Source organism: Hemitrygon akajei, chromosome 24 (genome assembly GCF_048418815.1).
Source record: "Hemitrygon akajei chromosome 24, sHemAka1.3, whole genome shotgun sequence".
Classification (NCBI taxonomy): Eukaryota; Metazoa; Chordata; class Chondrichthyes; order Myliobatiformes; family Dasyatidae; genus Hemitrygon; species Hemitrygon akajei.
Window position 1 is genome coordinate 46189839 of NC_133147.1, and position 22102 is coordinate 46211940.

A 22102-nucleotide genomic window follows, 5' to 3' on the forward strand; every position below is an offset into this window, starting at 1 on the left:
GGTTTCAATGAGACCCTCCCAGCATCTCCCCCATTCTGTAAACTCCAGCAAAAAGAGGTCCACCATCCTTTCTGGAAATATAGAATCATCGATGGGTCTGACTCCTCAAACTCCCTCTACAACAGCACAATGGGAGCCCCTTCCCCACAGTGGTTCCGGGGCGAGGAGGCAGCTGAGTGGGGAAACGTGAGACATCGAGAGCCCAGAAGTGAATAAATGGTCAGAAAGTTCTGCATCAGAGTTAAATATTCCGATTTATTCCAATTCATAATCACTCGATGCAGGACATCCACCCAAATCGACAAACTCCGCAGGGGCCCGAGCTCTCACAACGAAACGAGAGTGAGCGGAAGTGAGTCTGAGGAAGTGTGTTCTGTGGAACGGAGGGGGAGGGGGAGGGGAGAGGAGAGGGGGCAAAGGGGGAGAGCATGGGAGAGGAGGTGGGGGAGTGAAGAGGGCAGAAGGGTGGAGGAGAGGGCAGGTGGGGAGTGGGGAGAGAGGGAGGGGGCGAGGGAAGGGGGATGGGCAGGTGGGGAGAGGGGGAGGTGAGGAGAGGGCAGGTGGGGAGTGGGGAGAGAGGGAGGGGGCAAGGGAAGGGGGATGGGCAGAGTGTCTCAATTTTCAGCATCAGGTGCGTTTGAGGTAGACGGCCTTGGTCAGGGTCGATTCCATCACCAGAGTGGTCTTGTTTCCTTCATCTTGATATTTTCCGCTGACCATCCGTCGGCTCACCTGAAAGACCCAATCGTGTTGGTTCAGTCGGAGAAAAGGCCAGCAGGAATTCAAGGCCCAACAGGTAAACCCAACACAAACACCAGAGATTCTACTGATGCTGGAAATCTCCATCGGTCAGACCCAATGTAGGTCGGGGGATGGTGGGGGGCTTCTTTCAGCACCTTCGCTCCATCCCCCACAACAGGCAGGTGGCCACTCGTTTAAATTCCTCCCCCATTCCCTTCCCGACATGTTACTCCACGGCCTCCTTTCCTGCCGTGACGAGGCCACACTCAGGTTGGAGGAGAAACACCTCCTATTCCATCGGGATGGTCCACAACCTGGTGGTATGAACACTGATTTCTCTAACCTCCGGTAATTTCTCCCCTCCCCTTCTCTCTTCATTCCCCATTCTGGCTCGCCTATTACCCCTTCTCTTCTCCTCACTTGCCATCACCTCCCACTGGTGCCCCTCCTCCTTCCCTTTCTCCCATGATCCATTGCCCTATCCTATCAGATTCCTCCTTCTTCAGCCCTTTCCCTCTTCCACCAATCACCTCCCAGATTCTTGCTTCCTGCCTCTCCTGTCTCCTGCCAACCTTTGCTCCTCCCCCTTTCCCCCTCCCCACCTTTTTGTTCGGCTTCTTCCCCCTTCCTTTCCAGTCCCGATGAAGGGTCTTAGCCTGAAACGTCGACTATTTATTCCAGTCCATAGTCATTGCCTGATCTGCTGAGATCCTCCGACATATTCCAATTGACAAACAAGGAAAACGAGGACCTTCTCCCCTCTAAGTACCACTCGAGGGGGCTGAGGGATAAATCAATCTCCCTCCCTCTTCCCTCACACCCCAATTGTCTAACTCTGTCTTACCCTGACGAACAGGTCATACAGATGCTCCTGGTTCCCGTGGCTTTTGAAGACCTCCGTCATGAATGTGATCATGTATGATCCCTTGTCTGTGTGCCGATAGGCCACGTAACCTGCAGAGGAATCACAGAGCAATTAGGATGGAGGAGAGGGTGGGAACAGGAAACCTCTCAATTCGTTTATTATCAGCACCAGCAGTGAGGAGCAAGAGGGTATGGACGAGGGAGGGGCAAGATCGCTTACAGGATTGCTTTGAATCGATGGACTGGACTGTACTCAGGGATTCATCTCCGGGTCTGATTGAGTACACCACAGCTGTCACTGATTTCATCAAAACCTGTGTGGGTGAGTGTGTGTCTACGAGAACATACCATCCATACCCAAATGAAAAGCCGTGGATGAACCGGGAGGTTCGTGGTGTGCTGAGGGCTAGATCTGAGGCATTTAAGTCTGGTGACCCAGGTCTGTACAAGAAAAAGCAGGTACGATTTCCAGAGCGTTATTTCAAGAGCTAAGGAACAATTCTGAATAAGATTGGAGATGAAATTGGATGCATGTCCACTCTGGCAGAGTTTGCAGGCCATTACTTCCTAAAAAGTGAAACCCAACAGTATAAATGGCAACGTCTCGTCACTCCCAGTGAAGCTCAATGTCTTTTTTGCTCGATTTGAAAGGGAGAATAAAACTACAGCAGTGAAGATCCCTTCTACACCCGTTGATCCTGTGATCTCTGTCTCAGAAGCTGTCTTTCAGGAGGAACACGCTCAACATGCTGGAGGAACTCAGCAGGTCGGGCAGCATCCGTGGAAATGAACAGTCAACGTCTCGGGACGAGACCCTTCATCAGGACTGAAGAGGGAGGGGCAGGGGCCCTATAAAGAAGGTGGGAAGGAGAAGGCTGGTAGGTGCCAGGTGAAAAACCAGTAAGGGGAAAGATCAAGGGGTGAGGGAGGGGAAGCAGGGAGGGGATAGGCAGGAGAGGTGAAGAAGGAATGTAAGGGGAAAGCACTATGGGTAGTAGAAGGAGGCGGAACCATGAGGGAAGTGATAGGCAACTAGAGGAGGAGGCAGAGGGAAATCGGGATGGGGGAAGAGAGGGGGAGGGAATTACTGGAAGTTGGAGAATTCAATGTTCAAGCCAAGGGTCTTTCAGGAGGTAACCCCTCGCATGGTAACATGGAGTTTCTGGTAAGATGCTGTAAACCTGTGTCAATCAACTGGCGGGTGTGTTTAAAGAGATTTTCAATCTTTCATTGTTACAGTTGGAAAAGAACTGGTTGTAGACTTCAGGAAAGGTAAGACAAGGGAACACATGGCAAACCACTGAGCATCTCCCTAGAACGCTAAATGGATCTCAAAATTTACCTTATTGTCTGCCTGCACTGCACTCTCTCTGTAATTGTAACACTTTATTCCGCGTCGTTATTGTGTTCCCTCGCTCTGCTGCCCTCGAAGAGGACCACAACCTCGTCGTAGGGTTTGGAGACTTGCATGCTTCGATGACCCGGAGAGAGCTCTGTTGGCGGGTCTCAGGGTTTTGTGCTTTGCCTCTTGGCAGGGTCACCCATGCCAAGCAGGTCAAAGGGTAGAAGTGAGGCTAAGAATGGCTCGCTGCTCCTCCAGCTCAACCCTGACTGGTAAACAAAATTATTACAGAAACAGCAAAGAAGAATCCTTCTACAAACCCCATTTCCAGAAAAGTTGGGATATTTTCCAAAATGCAATAAAAACAAAAATCTGTGATATGTTAATTCACGTGAACCCTTATTTAACTGACAAAAGTACAAAGAAAAGATTTTCAATAGTTTTACTGACCTACTTAATTGTATTTTGTAAATATACACAAATTTAGAATTTGATGGCTGCAACACACTCAACAAAAGTTGGGACAGAGTTAAAATAAGATTGAAAAGTGCACAGAATATTCAAGTAACACCGGTTTGGAAGACTCCACATTAAGCAGGCTAATTGGTAGCAGGTGAGGTATCATGACTGGGTATAAAAGTAGCATCCATCAAAGGCTCAGTCTTTGCAAGCAAGGATGGGTCGTGGCTCACCCCTTTGTGCCAAAATTCGTGAGAGAATTGTTAGTCAGTTCAAAAGGAACATTTCCCAACACAAGATTGCAGAGAATTTAGGTCTTTCAACATCTACAGTACATAATATTGTGAAAAGATTCAGAGAATTCAGAGACATCTCAGTGCGTAAAGGGCAAGGTCGGAAACCACTGTTGAATGCGCGTGATCTTCGAGCCCTCAGGCGGCACTGACTAAGAAACCGTCATGTTACTGTGACAATTATAGCCACCTGGGCTCAGGAGTACTTCGGAAAACCATTGTCACTTAACACAGTCCGTCGCTGCATCCAGAAATGCAACTTGAAACTGTATCTTTACAAAATACAATTAAGTAGGTCAGTAAAACTATTGAAAATCTTTTCTTTGTACTTTTGTCAGTTAAATAAAGGTTCACGTGAATTAACATATCACAGATTTTTTGTTTTTATTGCATTTTGGAAAATATCCCAACTTTTCTGGAAATGGAGTTTGTACAGCTGAGAGCGATGGTCTTCCTGAGTTTCCACCCGGGACTTGAGTGACTGACAGTCGTGGAAACCGAGAGGAATCTGACTGTCTGAATCTGAAGGGAGTCCTGAATACTGCCAGAGATGAAGGACGTTCATTCCTGCTCTAATCACCAGCGGCGAAAAGGGCAAAGATGGACAGGTGAACTCTGACCGAAGATGACCACTAGGAGGCCACTCGGCCCACAACCATTCATAGGAAAGACAACTGTACTGCCTGCCATCACCCTCAAAACACCCCTCCCCACAATATCAAGAAATCTATTGCTCCAGTATGGCCTCAGCGCTGAGCGAGACTCCCTGCCTGGGATGGAGGATAGAGAGGGACCTAGGACGACCAAGGCACCCAGAGGGGGCCAACAATCACAGCCTGTGGGATCTTGCTATGCATGTCACCAAATCGAACCTGGAAGAAATCCAGGATTTTGGGAGCAGAAGATGGGGCGTCTCCTCGGTTGGGATTTGGGTCAGGGAGATCTGAAATTGTCGATGTTTTGGGATGGGGATTGGGAAAACTGGGATTGCAGACGCTTTGGAACGAGGACAGGGAAGAGTGGAATCCTGGGTGTTTTGGGTTGGTATGGGAAGGTGGAATTGTGGATGCTTTGGGGTGGGGATTGGGGAGACAGGGATTATGCATTGTTTGGGAAGTGTATTGCAAAGATTGTGATGGCGGATGCGTTGGGATGGTGACGAGGTAGATTGGGATGGGGATTTGGAAGAGTGGAATTGAGGATGCTTTGAGACGGGGACTTGGAAGCCTAGGATCATTGACACTTTTGGATGGGGATTGGGAAAATAGGTAAATCTGGAATTGCGGATGCTTTGGGATGGGGATTGTAAGATTGGAATGGAGGTTGTGAAGATTGGAATTGTCGACGCTTTGGGGTGGGATTAGGAAAAATGGGGATGGCATTTCAGATTTTGGTTTGAGTCAGGGACGTGGAAGATCTGGATATGGGTCAGAAATCAGGAATGGTGAGCAGGGAAAGACCAAGCAATTGGGGATTATGGAATTGTAGTCCAACACAAGAGCGAAGGTTAGATATTCCAGATTGGAATGTTGTTGGTGATCAGGACAGGGAAGAGCAGACTCAGGGTGGATTGGGATTGACGATGGAGCAAGGACACAACTAACCTGGTCGTGAGGGATACACGACAAAGGTGTCCGAAACCATCGGGAGTTTCTCAGGTTCCGAAGGCAAAGCACGGAAGCCGGCCAAATCAGTACCACAGTCTTGCTTAACTAGAGAAATACATCAGAACTTTCCATTATATATCTCATCACACATTCTCAGAGTTAGACAGAGAGTAAAATTCCCCACACACCTTCCCAACAAACAATCCCAGACTCAGACAGAGAGAAAAACTCCCTCCACACAGTCCCATCACACACTCCCGGAGTCAGACACAGAGTGAAGCTCGCTCCACTCCATCCCATCACACACTCCCGGAGTCAGAAACAGAGTGAAGCTCCCTCCACACCGTCCCATCACACACTCCCGGGGTCAGACACAGAGTGAAGCTCCCTCTACACCGTCCCATCACACACTCCCAGGGTCAGACACAGAGTGAAACTCCCTCCACACCATCCCATCACACACTCCCGGGGTCAGACACAGAGTGAAGCTCCCTCTACACCGTCCCATCACACACTCCCGGGGTCAGACACAGAGTGAAGCTCCCTCGACACCGTCCCATCACACACTCCCGGGGTCAGACACAGAGTGAAGCTCCCTCTACACCGTCCCATCACACACTCCCGGGGTCAGACACAGAGTGAAGCTCCCTCCACACCGTCCCATCACACACTCCCGGGGTGAGACACAGAGTGAAGCTCCCTCCACACTGTCCCAGCACACACTCCCGGGGTCAGACACAGAGTGAAACTCCCTACACACTGTCCCATCACTCACTCCCGGGGTCAGACACAGAGTGAATCTCCCTTCACACCGTCCCATCACACACTCCCGGGGTCAGACACAGAGTGAAGCTCCCTCCACACCGTCCCATCACACACTTCCGGGGTCAGACACAGAGTGAAACTCACTCCACACTGTCCCATCACACACTCCCAGGGTCAGACACAGAGTGAAGCTCCCTCCACACCGTCCCATCACACACTCCCGGGGTCAGACACATAGTGAAGCTCCCTCCACACTATCCCATCACACACTCCCGGGGTCAGACACAGAGTGAAACTCCTTACACACTGTCCCATCACACACTCCCGGGGTCAGACACATAGTGAAGCTCCCTCCACACTATCCCATCACACACTCCCGGGGTCAGACACAGAGTGAAACTCCCTCCACACTGTCCCATCACACACTCCTGGGGTCAGACACAGAGTGAAGCTCCCTCCACACCGTCCCATCACACACTTCCGGGGTCAGACACAGAGTGAAACTCCCTCCACACTGTCCCATCACACACTCCCGGGGTCAGACACAGAGCGAAGTTCCCCCCACACCGTCCCATCACACACTCCCAGGGTCAGACACAGAGTGAAACTCCCTCCACACCGTCCCGTCACACACTCCCGGGGTCAGACACAGAGTGAATATCCCTCCACACCGTCCCATCACACACTCCCTCCACACTGTCCCATCACACACTCCTGGGGTCAGACACAGAGTGAAGCTCCCTCCACACCGTCCCATCACACACTTCCGGGGTCAGACACAGAGTGAAACTCCCTCCACACTGTCCCATCACACACTCCCGGGGTCAGACACAGAGCGAAGTTCCCCCCACACCGTCCCATCACACACTCCCAGGGTCAGACACAGAGTGAAACTCCCTCCACACCGTCCCGTCACACACTCCCGGGGTCAGACACAGAGTGAATATCCCTCCAGAACGTCCCATCACACACTCCCAGGATCTGACACAGAGTGAAGCTCCCTCCACACCATCTCATCACACACTCCCGGGGTCAGACACAGAGTGAAGCTCCCTCCACACTGTCCCATCGCAGAATTGCAAAGAACAGGTTGTGTGTAAACTCTGGGAGGGGTCTGGTTCTTTTGTCTCTGGGTGGGATTGGGGATGGGGCTCAGGGCACAGGTGGAACCAATTTGAAATGAGATTAAAAATTCCTTCCCTCTCCGAATGGTAAACGCATGGAATCTGCTCCCACGCGGTTACAGTGAGAACGCAGAAACTCCTTACTGACAGTGACGGTGATCAAACCCGGGTCACCGCACTGCAATGGAGTCACGGTAACCGTGTCGCCGGAGAAAATTCCAGCCACGAGAGGTGCCAAGGGGTGAGCGGAGAGAGCAGGAATTGCAATCGAGAGACAGGATGAGCCTGGAGTATATTGAATGCAGGAAGCGACAAATCCTGATCCAAATAGCAGCATTCCTGGTCCTGTGGACCTCAGGGAAACCACTCCATTCCCTCACCCTATCTGCCCTCCACCCTCACCCTACTCGCTCACCCTATCCCCCCTCCAACACCCTCACCGCATCCCCTCACCCTATCCCCCCAACACCCTCATCACATCCCCTCACCCTATCCCCCTCCAACACCCTCACCCTACCTCTTCACCCTATCCCCTCAGATACTCTCACTCCATCCCACTCACATACCCTTACCCCAGCACCCCACCCTATCCCCTCACTCCATCCCACTCACCCTATCCCCCACCCCAAAACCCTCACCCCATCCCCTATCCCACCCCATCACCCATTCCTCTCACCCCAATATCCCCATCCCATCTCCCTCACCCCTACCCCACTCCTCTCACCTGACCCTGATTAACCCTGTGCCAGTACTGAGGAAGGACACATCTTCCTGTTGTGTGGGGGGTGTTGGTCCTGTCGGAGTGGTACAGGAATATCTTCCACCCGTCAGTACGTATCTGGGTGATTGCGGAAAGCTGTATTTGGAAATAGTCCTGAGACCCCTGTACCTCTCCCTCTTTGTCACTCTCTCTCTCTCTCCTCAACCCTCTGTTTCCTTCTCTCTTTCTCCCTCTTCATTTCCCTCACCTCTCTCTGTCTCTACCCTCTCTCACCCCCGTTATGGAGGTGGGTGTGGTGCGTGAAAAGGGTTTGGCTAAGTTCCCCAAGTTGCTTGTTCCACTCATTTCCCCTGTAAACCCCTCCCATCCCTTCTCATTCCCTTTTCCTCTTGTCCCCCTCTGTCATCTCATCTTCCCCCATCACTCTCGTATCACTCCCTCTCTTTCCCCCTTTCCTCTCCTCTGGTTTGCCCGCTCTCCTCTCAGTCTCCTTCTCTCTCTCACCGAGTGTCTGTCATATCTCATATCTCTGTCTCTCTCACACAATCTCTCTGTCTCTTACTCTGACTGCCTGTCTCTCCCCACCACATCTTCCTCTCTCTCTCTGGCTGTCTATCTATCCCTCTCTGTCACTCTCTCTGTCTGTCTCCCTGTCTGTCTGTGTCACTCTCTCTGTCTCCCTGTCTCTGTCACTCTCTCTGTCTGTCTGTCTGTGTCACTCTCTCTGTCTCCCTCTCTCCGTGTCTCTCTGTCTCTGTCTCCCTGTCTGTCTGTGTCACTCTCTCTGTCTCTTTGCTTTCCTCTCTTTCTCTGCCTGTCTGTGTGTCTCTCTCTGTCTCCCTGTCTCTGTCTCCCTCTCTCTGTCTCTTTGCTTTCCTCTCTTTCTCTGCCTGTCTGTGTGTCTCTCTCTGTCTCCCTGTCTCTGTCACTCTCTCTGTCTCTTTGCTTTCCTCTCTTTCTCTGCCTGTCTGTGTGTCTCTCTCTGTCTCCCTGTCTCTGTCACTCTCTCTGTCTCCCTGTCTCTGTCTCCCTCTCTCTGTCTCTTTGCTTTCCTCTCTTTCTCTGCCTGTGTGTCTCTCTCTGTCTCTCTGGTCTCACCTCCTCGGCAGGCTTGGATGACGAACACCTTGGGTTTCTGCTGCAGATGAAGACACTCCTCGTTGTTGAACATGTCGAAGATCTCCTCAAGGTCAGCCTCTTCACCGTCACGACCCCTCACCTTGCCCTCCGACCCGTGCGCCAGAATGAACACGAAGGAGCAGCAGACTTCGTCCTCGATGCTGTCTCGGTACTTCTCCAGGGAGGGGAGGATTTCCTGCGTGAAGAGCCAAGGTGTGAATGCCCCTGTTTACTGCCCCTCCGGCCACGGCTCGAGGGACCATCACTCCTCGCCCTGGATCCAAATTGGGTTCAGATGCCGAGCGAGTACAGGTTTGACATTTCAAAACATTAAACTAATTCAAAGGAAGACACGGGAGTCCGGGAATGTGGGTCTAACTTTGGGATTACTTCATGCAAGGCGTGCACGTGTCACGTGGTAGAATGATTGATGCACCATCAATAACTCTCGGAGACGGGAGGCGAACGACAGGCTTTTATTAGCTGCAAGAGACCACCACACAGCATCCTGGAGACTGAGGGGGGAGCAGTGCCCCATCACCTTTATACAGGGGTCTGTGGGAGGAGCCACAGGAGCAGTCAGCAGAGGGGCGTGTCCAGACAGGTAAATGTAGTTCACCACAATGATAGAACGTAGAAGAGTACAGCACAGGAACAGGCCATTCGGCCCACAGTGTTGTGCTGACCCAGCTGAAAAGTAAATCAAATACACCCAATCACTAATCCCTCCATCTTCCTCACATTTATGTGCCGATCCGAACGGCTGTTAGAAACCTCTAATGTATTTGCCTCTACCACCACAGCAGGGAGTGCATTGCAGGCACTGGGTAAAAAACTTACCCCTTTCAACCCAGCCCCTCTCACCTTCAATGCATGCCCCTCTGGTATTAAACATCTCCACCCTGGGAAACAGATACTCCCTGTCTACTCTATCGATGCCTCTCATAATCTTGTAAACCTCTATCAGATCCCCCTCGGCCTCCGGCACTCCAGGGAAAACCACCCAAGTTTATCCAGCCTCTCGTGATAGCTCAGGCCCTCTAAACCAGGCAATATTCTGGTAAACCCCTTCTGCCCCCTCTCCAATGCCTCAACACCCTTCCTGGAGAGGGCAAACTGCATTGAATACGACAGATGTGTGCAATTCACGTATTTATACATATAACCTGTAATGGATTATTTAAATGAACAGGAATGTTTAATTAGCCAGTATATACACAGGATCACTGAAATATTAACTACACAACAACAAGCACAGTCTAAACATTAGAGCTGCTTCCCACCCATACAGATCTTTTCAGTAAATTGAAGTCGTAAAAACAGAAAAACTCTCTGAGAGTGAGGGGGAAATATTCACCCTGTGCAGTGAACGATCACTATGAAGATACCTCACCTCGCCAGTCGGGTTCATACACTTTGACACTTCGAAACCCAAGCTCTGCAAAGTTTGCTGGAGATTAGTCAGATCTGTTTCAGCCCCAAGTCTCCCCTCTGTGACGCAGAGGATGAAGGCCTTCCTTACTCCGGACATGTTGTAGCGGTCATCCTGTGGGATGGAACACGGGAAACGTCACGTCACATTCCTGCCCCACCATTACCTACAAACCCCTGAATAACTTCAATGAATGAATCTGCAGTAGCTTCGCGGTTAGCGTAACGCCTTCACAGCGCCAGCAATCTGGGTTCAATTCCTGCCGCTGCCTGTAAGGGGTTTGTACAGTAATGTGCAAAAGCTTTAGGCACGTATATATAGCGAGGGTGAACAGGAACATTTTGTGTGTGTAGCTTGGATTTCCAGCATCTGCAGATTTCCTCCTGTTAGAGTGAACAGGACTTTTGCACAGTACAGTAATCGTCAACATGGAACGGAGAGCCAGTTTGTAGATCAGAATCCGGTTTGTTATCACCAGCATGTGTCGTGAAATTCGTTACCTTAGCAACAGCAGCTGAATGTTATACATAATATAGAAGAATAAATAAATCAATCAATTACAATATACATATTATAGAATAGATTTAAAATTGTGCAAAAACAGAAATAATATATATTAAAAAAGTGAGGTAGTGTTCACGAGTTCAATGTCCATTTTGGAATCAGATGGCCGAGGGGAAGAAGCTGTTCTTGAATCACTGAGTGTGTGCCTTCGGGCTTCTGTACCTCCTACCTGACGGTAACAGTGAGAAAAGGGCATGCCCTGGGTGCTGGAGGTCCTTAATAATGGACGCTGCCTTTGTGAGACACCACTCCTAGAAGATGTCCTGTGTACTTTGTAGGCTAGTGCCCAAGATGGAGCCGACTAAATTTACAAATCTCTGCAGCTTTTTTCGGTCCCGTGCTGTAGGCCCCCTCTCTCATACCACACAGAATGCAGCCTGTCCAAATGCTCTCCATGGTACATCTATAAAAATTTTTGAGTGTTTTTGTTGACACACCAAATCTCTTCAAACTCCTAATGAAGTATAGTCGCTGTCTTCTTTATAACTGCATCGAAATGTTGGGACCAGGTTAGATCCTCAGAGATCTTGACACCCAGGAACTTGAAACTGTTCACTCTCCACATCTGATCCCTCTATGAGGATTGGTATGTGTTCCATCATCTTACCCTTCCTGAAGTCCACAATCAGCTCTTTTGTCTTACTGATGTTGAGTGCCAGGTTGTTGCTGTGACACCACTCCACTAATTGGCATATCTCACTCCTGTACGCCCTCTCGTCACCACCTGAGATTCTACCAACAATGGTTGTAACATCAGCAAAGTTATATATGGTATTTGAGCTTTGCCTAGCCGCACAGTCATGGCTACAGAGAGAGGTGCACCAGTGTTGATCATCAGCGAGGAGGAGATTTTATCACAATCCACACAGATTGTGGTTTTCCGTTTAGGAAATCGAGGATCCAGTTGTAGAGGGAGGTACAGAGGCCCAGGTTCTGTAACTTCTCAGTCAGGATCGTGGGAATGATGGTGTTAAATGCTGAGCTATAGTCGATGAACAGCATCCTGACAGAGGGGTTTGTATTGTCCAGGTGGTCTTCGGCCCTGTGAAGACCCATTGAGATTGTGTCTGCTGTTGACCTATTGTGGTGATAGGCAAATTGCAATGGGTCCAGGTCCTTGCTGAGGCAGGAGTTCAGTCTAGTCATGACCAACCTCTCAAAGCATTTCATCACTGTCGATGTGGGTGCTACCGGGAAATAGTCATTAAGGCAGCTCACATTTTTCATCTTATGTACTGGCATGATATGGTTTCTTCCCACATTTCGAAGACATCTAGGTTAGGGTTAGTGAGTTGTGGGCATCCCATTTTTGTGCCTCAATCGGGCCTTGACCCAGACGGCTATCTGGCCGCTGCCTCTAACCAGCGTCTGGGCCACCTACTGGCCTTCAGGCCTCGACCCAGGACTCCTTCTGGTTTCGGGCCTTGACCCAGGCCTCTAACCAGTCTTCAGGCCTCGACCTGGACCGCTGTCTGGTCTTTGGGCCTTGACCCAGGCCTCTAACCAGTCTTCAGGCCTCAACCTGGACCGCTGTCTGGTCTTTGGGCCTTGACCCAGGCCTCTAACCAGTCTTCAGGCCTCGACCTGGACCGCTGTCTGGTCTTTGGGCCTTGACCCAGGCCTCTAACCAGTCTTCAGGCCTCGACCTGGACCGCTGTCTGGTCTTTGGGCCTCCTATTGCTCTTCGGGCCTCAGTCTTCAGTATCAATGTAGGAATCGCAGACAACAATGAACGAGGACCTGAACTCTAGACTATGAACACTGGACTCACCGATAATGGAACCCTGAAAACTAGGCCTCAGCCTCCGGTCTCACCGATGACAGGACCTCCAGCCCCCCCTCCCCCAACGTATTCGCCGGTCTGCCAGCCCGACACCTGACTACCACCCCCCGGCCTCGCTCCTCTTTGACCTGCCAGTTGGACGCCCATGTGACGCCGCACCCAGGGTGTGGTCAACGCCCATGCTGTTTAATGGACTCCTTCCCCCCCACCGCCCTCTGCTGTGTAATGAGCTCAAACCGTTTCACCAGACATGTCCACCCCCTCCTCCCTGACCCACCTGATCCTGCGGCCCAGAGGCTCTCGGTGACGACGACACATCATTGCCCTGACGAGGGGACTCCAAGGCACAGCTGTCCACTTCTGAGGAAACAAATTCAAGGTCAATGAAGCCCTGGAGCATATAGTTGAGAGAAAGACTAGATTTCAGGAACAGTTATTACCCCTCAACCAACAGGCTCCTGAACCAGAGGGAAATCTTCACTCAAAAACGCTCTTCACCACAGCCTGTCCACTGCCATTCCTTCCAAAGTTCAAAGTAAATAATGTCTCCGTCACCATAGACTACCCTGAGGTTCATTGTTTTTGAGGGCATTCACAGTAAATAGTAAGAAACACGTTAGAAAGAATAGAAAACGTCACATAAACACAAACTGTGAAAAACGACGAATGTGCAAGAGGGAAGTCATGGAAATAGTAATAATAACAGAATAAATAATAAATATTAAGACCATGAGTTAATTTCAACTCCCCTGCGGACGGTCGCAAACCCGGCTGTGAAGGGAAGAGGGTTGGACGTGGGGCTCGCAACCCCTCCCCGTAAAAACCCAGAGCTGTGGAAGCGGCAACAGTACCTCGTCCCTGCGAGAGGGAAGACCTGAGGTGCGGGGATCTCACTGAAAGCCAGTCAAGGGAGGAGTCACGTCACCAGGTTCAGGAACAGTCACTATCCCAAACATCAGGCTCTTCAATCAGAGGGGATAACTTCACTTGCCCCGTCACTGAACTCTTCCCGTAACCTATGCACCCACTTTCAAGGGCTCTTCATCTCGTTCTCACTTATTTATTTATTATTATTTCTTCTTTTTGTATTTCTGCAACGTGTTGTATCTGTCCTTTGGTTTAATGCCCTAATTGGGTGGTCTTTCAATAATTCTGCTCTAGTTATTATTCGATATTCTTGTTGAGTATGCCCACAAGAAAACAGATCTCAGGGTTGTACATGGTGACAAATATATACTTTGATAATAGACTTGCTTTGAACCTAAATGCTCATGCACGTTACTGGAAGGAATAAAAGCATAGACTATTTTCTAATCGAAGAGAACAGACAGAAATCCAAGGTGCGAAGGGGCTTAGGATCCTCATGCAGGATTCTCTAAAGGGTAATTTTCAGCCTGAGTCTGTGGCAAGGAGGGTAAATGTTAGAGTTGCGGAAAAGGTTTTACTTGGACACGGAGGGAGATCGCCTCAGAATGCCTTCATTGTAACGATATCGTGGAGAGTTCCGAGACTCTGTCTGACAATGGTTCTCGCTCTTGTTTATATCCCACGCACACGGGAGAAAAACACGTAAATCAGAAGGAGGAACTTCAATGGCCGTTCTGCTGAGTAGCAAAGTTGCAGGATATGGCCTCGGGCAGTTACACACTTACACCAGTGTTAATCTCTCAAAGGAGTATATCAGACAGGCTAAAAGAGTATATCAGACGTGACGATTCATCAAACAACAAATACAAGCATAGTTATTTTAATCAGCCTGACTGAAAGACACATTGCCAGCAGCACAGAGTACATTAGTCACAGTAGACTTTGATTTTACATTTGAAGGTCATTAACCCTTTCTTGCTCAATACAGCGTCGGCTCCGGGAATTTTCTTCCACAGTTCAAGTACGGAACACTGCTGTGAAGGAAAAACTCTATAACCCCTTAGTCTCCAGCTAGGAACAAAATTTCTTCCACAGTTAGCAATCATTTTGAAAGGACTAAAACGTCAAAGCAAGGATGCAATGTTCAGGCTCAACGAGGCACTGGTGAGACCTCACTTGGAGAGTAGTCAGCAGTTTGGGGGGCCTTATCTAAAAAAGGATCTGCTGACGTTGGACAGGGTTCAAAGGAGGTTTACGAGAATGATTCCAGGAAAGGGTTATCATGTCAGGAGCGTTTGATGACTTCGGGCCTGTATTCACTGGAATTTCGAAGAATGAGGGGGGATCTTATTGAAACGTATTGAATGTTGAAAGGCCCCGATACAGTGGACATGGAGAGGATGTTTCCTATGGTGCTGGAGTCTAGGACCAGAGGGCACACCCTCAAAATAGAGGCAATTAAGGGGAGCTGGTAGATTCTCGATCAGTGAAAGATTACGGGGAGAAGGCAGCTTAATGGGGCTCAGCAGGAAACGGGTCAGCCATGATGAAATGGTGGAACAGAATTGATGGGCCGAATGGCATACACTGGGCCTTACATGGACTAGAGATACTGGCCCAGGACAGAGGACTCTGACGAACTGCGGACGGCAGCCTCTGCCCCAGTCGGGGTGACAGGGTTAAGATGAAGAAATTTAGTACAATGAAGTCGATGTGGTCACAGTGTTGCTGTACCGGGTCGTGATTAGGGTTCTTCCGGCTGGTTTAAGAACCAAATCCTTGAAGGGAAATCATTGTCCCTGATCCTGGTGATGTGGGACTGTTGTCCTGATCCTGGTGATGTGGGACTGTTGTCGCTGAGCCTGGTGATGTGGGACTGTTGTACCTGAGCCTGGTGATGTGGGACTGTTGTACCTGAGCCTGGTGATGTGGGACTATTGTCCTGATCCTGGTGATGTGGGACTGTTGTCCCTGATCCTGGTGATGTGGGACTGTTGTCCTGATCCTGGTGATGTGGGACTGTTGTCCTGAGCCTGGTGATGAGGGACTGTTGTTCCTGATCCTGGTGATGTGGGACTGTTGTCCTGAGCCTGGTGATGTGGGACTGTTGTCCTGAGCCTGGTGATTTGGGACTGTTGTACCTGGGCCTGGTGATGTGGGACTGTCATCCCTGAGCCTGGTGATGTGAGACTGTTGTCCTGAGCCTGGTGATGTGGGACTGTTGTCCCTGATCCTGGTGATGTGGGAATGTTGTTCCTGATCCTGGTGATGTGAGACTGTTGTCCTGAGCCTGGTGATGTGGGACTGTTGTCCCTGATCCTGGTGATGTGGGACTGTTGTCCCTGGGCCTGGTGATGTGGGACTGTTGTCCCTGATCCTGGTGATGTGAGACTGTTGTCCTGATCCTGGTGATGTGGGACTGTTGTACCTGAGCCTGGTGATGTGGGACTGTTGTACCTGAGCATGGTGATGTGGGACTGTCGTCCCTGAGCCTGGTGATGTGGGACTGTTGTACCTGAGCATGGTGATGTGGGACTGTCGTCCCTGAGCCTGGTGATGTGGGACTGTATTCCCTGATCCTGGTGATGTGGGACTGTTGTCCCTGATCCTGGTGATGTGGGAATGTTGTTCCTGATCCTGGTGATGTGAGACTGTTGTCCTGAGCCTGGTGATGTGGGACTGTTGTCCCTGATCCTGGTGATGTGGGACTGTTGTCCCTGGGCCTGGTGATGTGGGACTGTTGTCCCTGATCCTGGTGATGTGAGACTGTTGTCCTGATCCTGGTGATGTGGGACTGTTGTCGCTGAGCCTGGTGATGTGGGTCTGTTGTCCTGATCCTGGTGATGTGGGACTATTGTCCCTGGGCCTGGTGATGTGGGACTGTTGTACCTGAGCCTGGTGATGTGGGACTATCGTCCCTGATCCTGGTGATGTGAGACTGTTGTCCTGAGCCTGGTGATGTGAGACTGTTGTCCTGAGCCTGGTGATGTAGGACTGTTGTCCCTGATCCTGGTGATGTGGGAATGTTGTTCCTGATCCTGGTGATGTGAGACTGTTGTCCTGAGCCTGGTGATGTGGGACTGTTGTCCCTGAGCCTGGTGATGTGGGACTGTTGTCCTGATCCTGGTGATGTGGGACTGTTGTCCCTGAGCCTGGTGATGTGAGACTGTTGTCCCTGATCCTGGTGATGAGGGACTGTAGTCCTGAGCCTGGTGATGTGGGACTGTTGTCCTGATCCTGGTGATGTGGGACTGTTGTCCCTGAGCCTGGTGATGTGGGACTGTTGTCCCTGATCCTGGTGATGAGGGACTGTAGTCCTGAGCCTGGTGATGTGGGACTGTTGTCCTGATCCTGGTGATGTGGGACTGTTGTCCCTGAGCCTGGTGATGTGGGACTGTTGTTCCTGAGCCTGGTGATGTGGGACTGTTGTTCCTGATCCTGGTGATGTGGGACTGTTGTCCTGGGCCTGGTGATGTTGGACTGTTGTCCCTGAGCCTGGTGATGTGGGACTGTTGTCCCTGAGCCTGGTGATGTGGGACTGTTGTTCCTGAGCCTGGTGATGTGGGACTGTTGTCCTGGGCCTGGTGATGTTGGACTGTTGTCCCTGATCCTGGTGATGTGGGACTGTTGTCCCTGAACCTGGTGATGTGGGACTGTTGTTCCTGAGCCTGGTGATGTGGGTCTGTTGTTCCTGATCCTGGTGATGTGGGACTGTTGTCCTGAGCCTGGTGATGTGGGACTGTTGTCCTGATCCTGGTGATGTGGGACTGTTTTCCTGAGCCTGGTGATGTGGGACTGTTGTCCTGATCCTGGTGATGTGGGACTGTTGTCCTGAGCCTGGTGATGTGGGACTGTTGTCCCTGAGCCTGGTGATGTGGGACTGTTGTCCTGATCCTGGTGATGTGGGACTGTTGTCCTGGGCCTGGTGATGTGGGACTGTTGTCCCTGATCCTGGTGATGTGGGACTGTTGTCGCTGAGCCTGGTGATGTGGGACTGTTGTCCCTGATCCTGGTGATGTGGGACTGTCGTCCCTGAGCCTGGTGATGTGAGACTGTTGTCCCTAATCCTGGTGATGTGGGACTGTTCTCCTGAGCCTGGTGATGTGGGACTGTTGTCCTAAGCCTGGTGATGTGGGACTGTTGTCCCTGATCCTGGTGATGTGGGACTGTTGTCCTGATCCTGGTGATGTGGGACTGTTGTCCCTGATCCTGGTGATGTGGGACTGTTGTCCTGATCCTGGTGATGTGGGATTGTTTTCCTGAGCCTGGTGATGTGGGACTGTTGTCCCTGATCCTGGTGATGTGGGACTGTTGTCCCTGATCCTGGTGATGTGGGACTGTTGTCCTGATCCTGGTGATGTGGGATTGTTTTCCTGAGCCTGGTGATGTGGGACTGTCGTCCCTGAGCCTGGTGATGTGGGACTGTTGTCCCTGATCCTGGTGAGGTGGGACTGTTGTCCTGATGTGGGGCTTCTGTACTTCCTGCCCAGTGGGAGCTGTGAGTAGGTGGGTCGTTTGGGATTCCTTTGATAATCCATGTTGCTTTCTTGTGGCAACGTCTCCTGCAGATACGACAGACGGTGGGGGAGGTTGTGCCCTGATCCACCCACCACTCTCTGCAGCTACTGGCGCCCCTGCACGTTGGAATTGCTGAACCAGACGGTGATGCGACCAGTCAGGACACTTTCAACGGGACGGTTGCGGAAGTTTGCAACTTGGAACTTGCAGAGGATGATGAAAGAGAGGTGAGGAGGGATTCTTGAGCCCGTTCATTGCCACAGGCAGCTGTGGAGGCCGAGTCTTTGGCTGTATTTAAAGCGGAGGTTGACATGTACTTGATTAATTGATGTGTCAAAGGTTACGGGGAGAAGGCAGGTGGATGGGGTGGAATGGTGCAGCAGACTCAATGGGCCGAATGGCCTAATATGGATCTTATGTCTTATGGTCAATTGCAGTTTGTTGGAGGGTCCAGTAAAAGTACAGACAACGTTTCAGGGGTCTCAGCCCGTACATTTTCCCACAGATGCTGCCTGGCCTGCTCAGTTCCACCAGCATTTTCAATGAAAGCCCCCTCTCCAGCTTCGTGATATCCTCTCGCTCAGAGAATCCGAAGTCCATTTTAGAATCGGAGTATATACCTACAAGCTTGAGATCTGTCTCCTAACGGGCAGCCACAAGACAAAGATACCCAATAAAACCCTTAACAAAGATCGTCACTCCCCCAGGGGGCAAAGAGAGAGAAAAAGCAGAAACCTTGTGAACAATGAACACAGACAAATGACGTTCAGAACTGACACCCCCCGAGCATTTTGTCCACAGACCCTCAGTTCAGTGCAGAGCTGAGTAAAGGTCGTGGAGCAGTGACCTGAACCGGCCCATCCCTCACCTCCGACCTCGACACCCTGACCTTTCCACTCTGGCCCAGTGCGAAATCTTCCACAGGCTGGACGGCACCACCTCGATTCGGCCTGTTCCTGACCTTTCCGATTTCCCAAATCATCTTCCAAACATCCGGGCCAGTCGCTTCCATACACCCCCTCCCTCGCACCCCCACCCCTTCTCCCACCTCCCTCTCCCCCCTATCCTCACACCCCCACCCCTTCTCCCACCTCCCTCTCACCCCTATCCTCACACCCCCAGCCCTTCTCCCACCTCCCTCACACCCCCACCCCTTCTCCCACCTCCCTCTCCCCCCTATCCTCACACCCTTTGTCTCACTCTTCCCCTCCCCTATTTCCTTCTCCCTCTGTGTCGTCCCCATCACCCACATCCCAACTCCTGACGATTCCGGGAAGGGGAGTCTCATTTCCTGGAATCAGCTGGCTTTCTTGCATCATTACGGATAAATCAGCTCTCTCCTCGGGAAACTGGGAATACAGCAAGCCCATAACGTCTGGGGTATTGGGAGCAGGTCTGGTCACCCAGCTCCTGGAAAGAAGTCATTAAGCTGGAGAGGGGCCAGGAAAGGTTCACCGGGATTTTCCCGGGACTGGGGGGGATTGAGAGGCTGGGACAGTGTTCCCTGGAGTGGAGGAGGCTGAGGGGTGACCTCATGAGGGGCTGAGATATGGTGGACAATCACAGTCTCCCCGAGGGAAGGGAGGTGTCAAACTACAGGTTTAAGTTGGGAGGGGCACGTTTCTAAGGGGATTCTATCGGAACGTTTTGGAGGGACGAGGGGAGCGATGGCCAGGAACGGACTGACCAATGGGAGAGCACCGTGTGCTGGGCAGAGCGGCCTCCAGTCGTTAATCACCGGCAACGCTCCCAGATTGCTAGGGTCGGGCTGAGATCCGTACAAGGGTGTGTCTGTGCCGTGGTTTCAGGGAGAAACATAGAAACATAGAAAATAGGTGCAGGAGTAGGCCATTCGGCCCCTCGAGCCTGCACCGCCATTCAGTATGATCATGGCTGATCATCCAACTCAGAACCCTGTACCTGCTTTCTCTCCATACCCCCGATCGCTTTAGCCACAAGGGCCATATCTAACTTCCTCGTCCCAGAACTGGAGGAGAGGGGCAAGAGGGGGAAGAGAGTGTGGTGAGGGGAAGGGAGGGAGAAGGGGAGAGAGGGAGAGACAGAGAGGGGGGAAAGTGGAGAGGAGAGGAAGAAGGAGAGGGAGAGTGGGTTGGAGGGATGGAAACAGAGATGAGGAAAGCAGGTATGAGAGGGAGAGGGAGACGTTAAACAGTGAGATAGTGGGGGAGAGAGAGAGAGAGAGAGAGAGAGAGAGAGAGAGAGAGAGAGTGAGAGAGAGAGATTGAGAGGTTGGGATTTCGGGGACCCAACACAAGGGTCTCGGGACACCTCCCGGAGTCAGGATCCCCCAACCCCCCCCACCGCTCGACTAGACGTCTACTCACCGGCAGTCATTCCTGCAGCATTCCACAGGTGATTTCCAGTCAGAAGACACTCCCATTCCCAACCCCGGAACAGGGTTACTCATTTACAAACCACACCCCACCCCTCATATGTCATTTCTTACCGGGGGGGAGGGGGGAGGAGAGTGAAGTTTCCTGTGACAGAAAGAGAAAGAGAAAGGGATTCACTCAGACTGGGAGGGGTAGGGGGCAAGTGGGTGACAGAGACAGGGGGAGTGTAGAGGAGGGTGTGGTGTACGGACTGGAGAGGTGAAGGGAAGGCTGGGTGTTACAGAGACAGGGAGGGGCAAAAAGACGGGAAGGGTTTACAGACAGGGAGGGGTATTGGGACCAGATGGAGGGTCACGGAGATGTGGAGGGGTGTAGGGGTGGGGGGTGTTACAGAGACAGGGAGGGGTGTTGGAGAGAGAGGGGTTACACAGATGGGGAGGTGTGTCAGGGAGGAGGGAATTACAGGAATGGGGAGGGGTGTGGCGACTGAGGGTGTTACAGAGACAGGGAGGGGTGTTGGAGAGGGATGGGGTTACAGAGACAGGGAGGGTGTACACCGTCAAAGATCGGGTAGTGGTATATGGGGTAACAGGGGAGGGGGAGGAGAGTAGAGAAGTGGTGTAGAGTACAACACATCCTCTCTCTCTCCCCACACCCCTCGTTCCGGGAAGAGAGTGGCCTTTTCCTGGAATCGGTTGGCACAGACACAGCCTCTGGTGATTATCAACCGAACCCTGCGGCCACTCGGCAATCTGGGAACGTTGCAGTGAATAACGAGTAGAGGCCGCTCTGTCCACACCTCCCGGTGCTATCCCTCGGTCAGTCCATTCCTGACACATCTGCCCACCTCCCACTCCATCCTAACCCATCTCCCCCCATTGCTCGTTCCAGAGACCCACCTAAACCTTGCCCCTAATATCCCCTTCAAATCTCTCGCCTCTAATTTAGACTCCCCCACCCTGGGGAAGGGGTGTCGGATACATCTCTGGCGAACGTGCCCCTTCCCTCTGTCAGCCTGCAGGTCACTCTGGGGCATTAAAACACCGGCTTCACCCCCGATCAGCCGTGGGAGGGGGTGGTGGATGGTGGTATGAGCGGCTGGTGCAGATCACAAGTCCAGGCTACGCAAGCACTGATGCCAGGCAGACAGTCTCTTAAATCAAAGTTCAGAGTAAAATTTATGCTCAGAGTACATACTCGTCACCACATACAACCCTGAGATTCTTCCTCTGCAAGCACACTGAACAAATCTGTAGAACAGTGTATCGCGGGTAAGGCCCCCGAACCGTGGAGCGCATCGACACGAAACACTGTGGGCGGAAAGCAGCGTCCATCCTCAGGAATCCCAGCACCAAGGCCCAGCTCGCTTCCCGCTGCTGCCGTCACGGAGAAGGTCCAGGAGCCTCAGGACCCACAGCACCAGCTTCAAGATCAGTTACCACCCTCAACCATCAGCCCCTCGAACCAAAGGGGGTAACTACACTCACTTGTCCATCCACGGAGATGTTCCCGTAACCAATGAACTCACTTTAAGGACTCTGTATTTTGT

General features: G+C 51.5%; 1 protein-coding gene across 1 annotated transcript; it reads right to left on the bottom strand.

The window, feature by feature from the left end:
* Window positions 1–278: 278 nt before the first annotated feature.
* Window positions 279–13170, bottom strand: LOC140716047 (caspase-14-like). Its single transcript, XM_073028720.1, has 6 exons — window positions 13092–13170; window positions 10429–10581; window positions 9015–9231; window positions 5304–5411; window positions 1586–1695; window positions 279–732 (listed from the first exon to the last, which is right to left on the bottom strand). The coding sequence occupies exons 2-6, from the start codon at window positions 10564–10566 to the stop codon at window positions 628–630; spliced, it is 678 nt and encodes a 225-aa protein (XP_072884821.1). The 5' UTR covers window positions 10567–10581; window positions 13092–13170; the 3' UTR covers window positions 279–627.
* Window positions 13171–22102: the final 8932 nt, after the last annotated feature.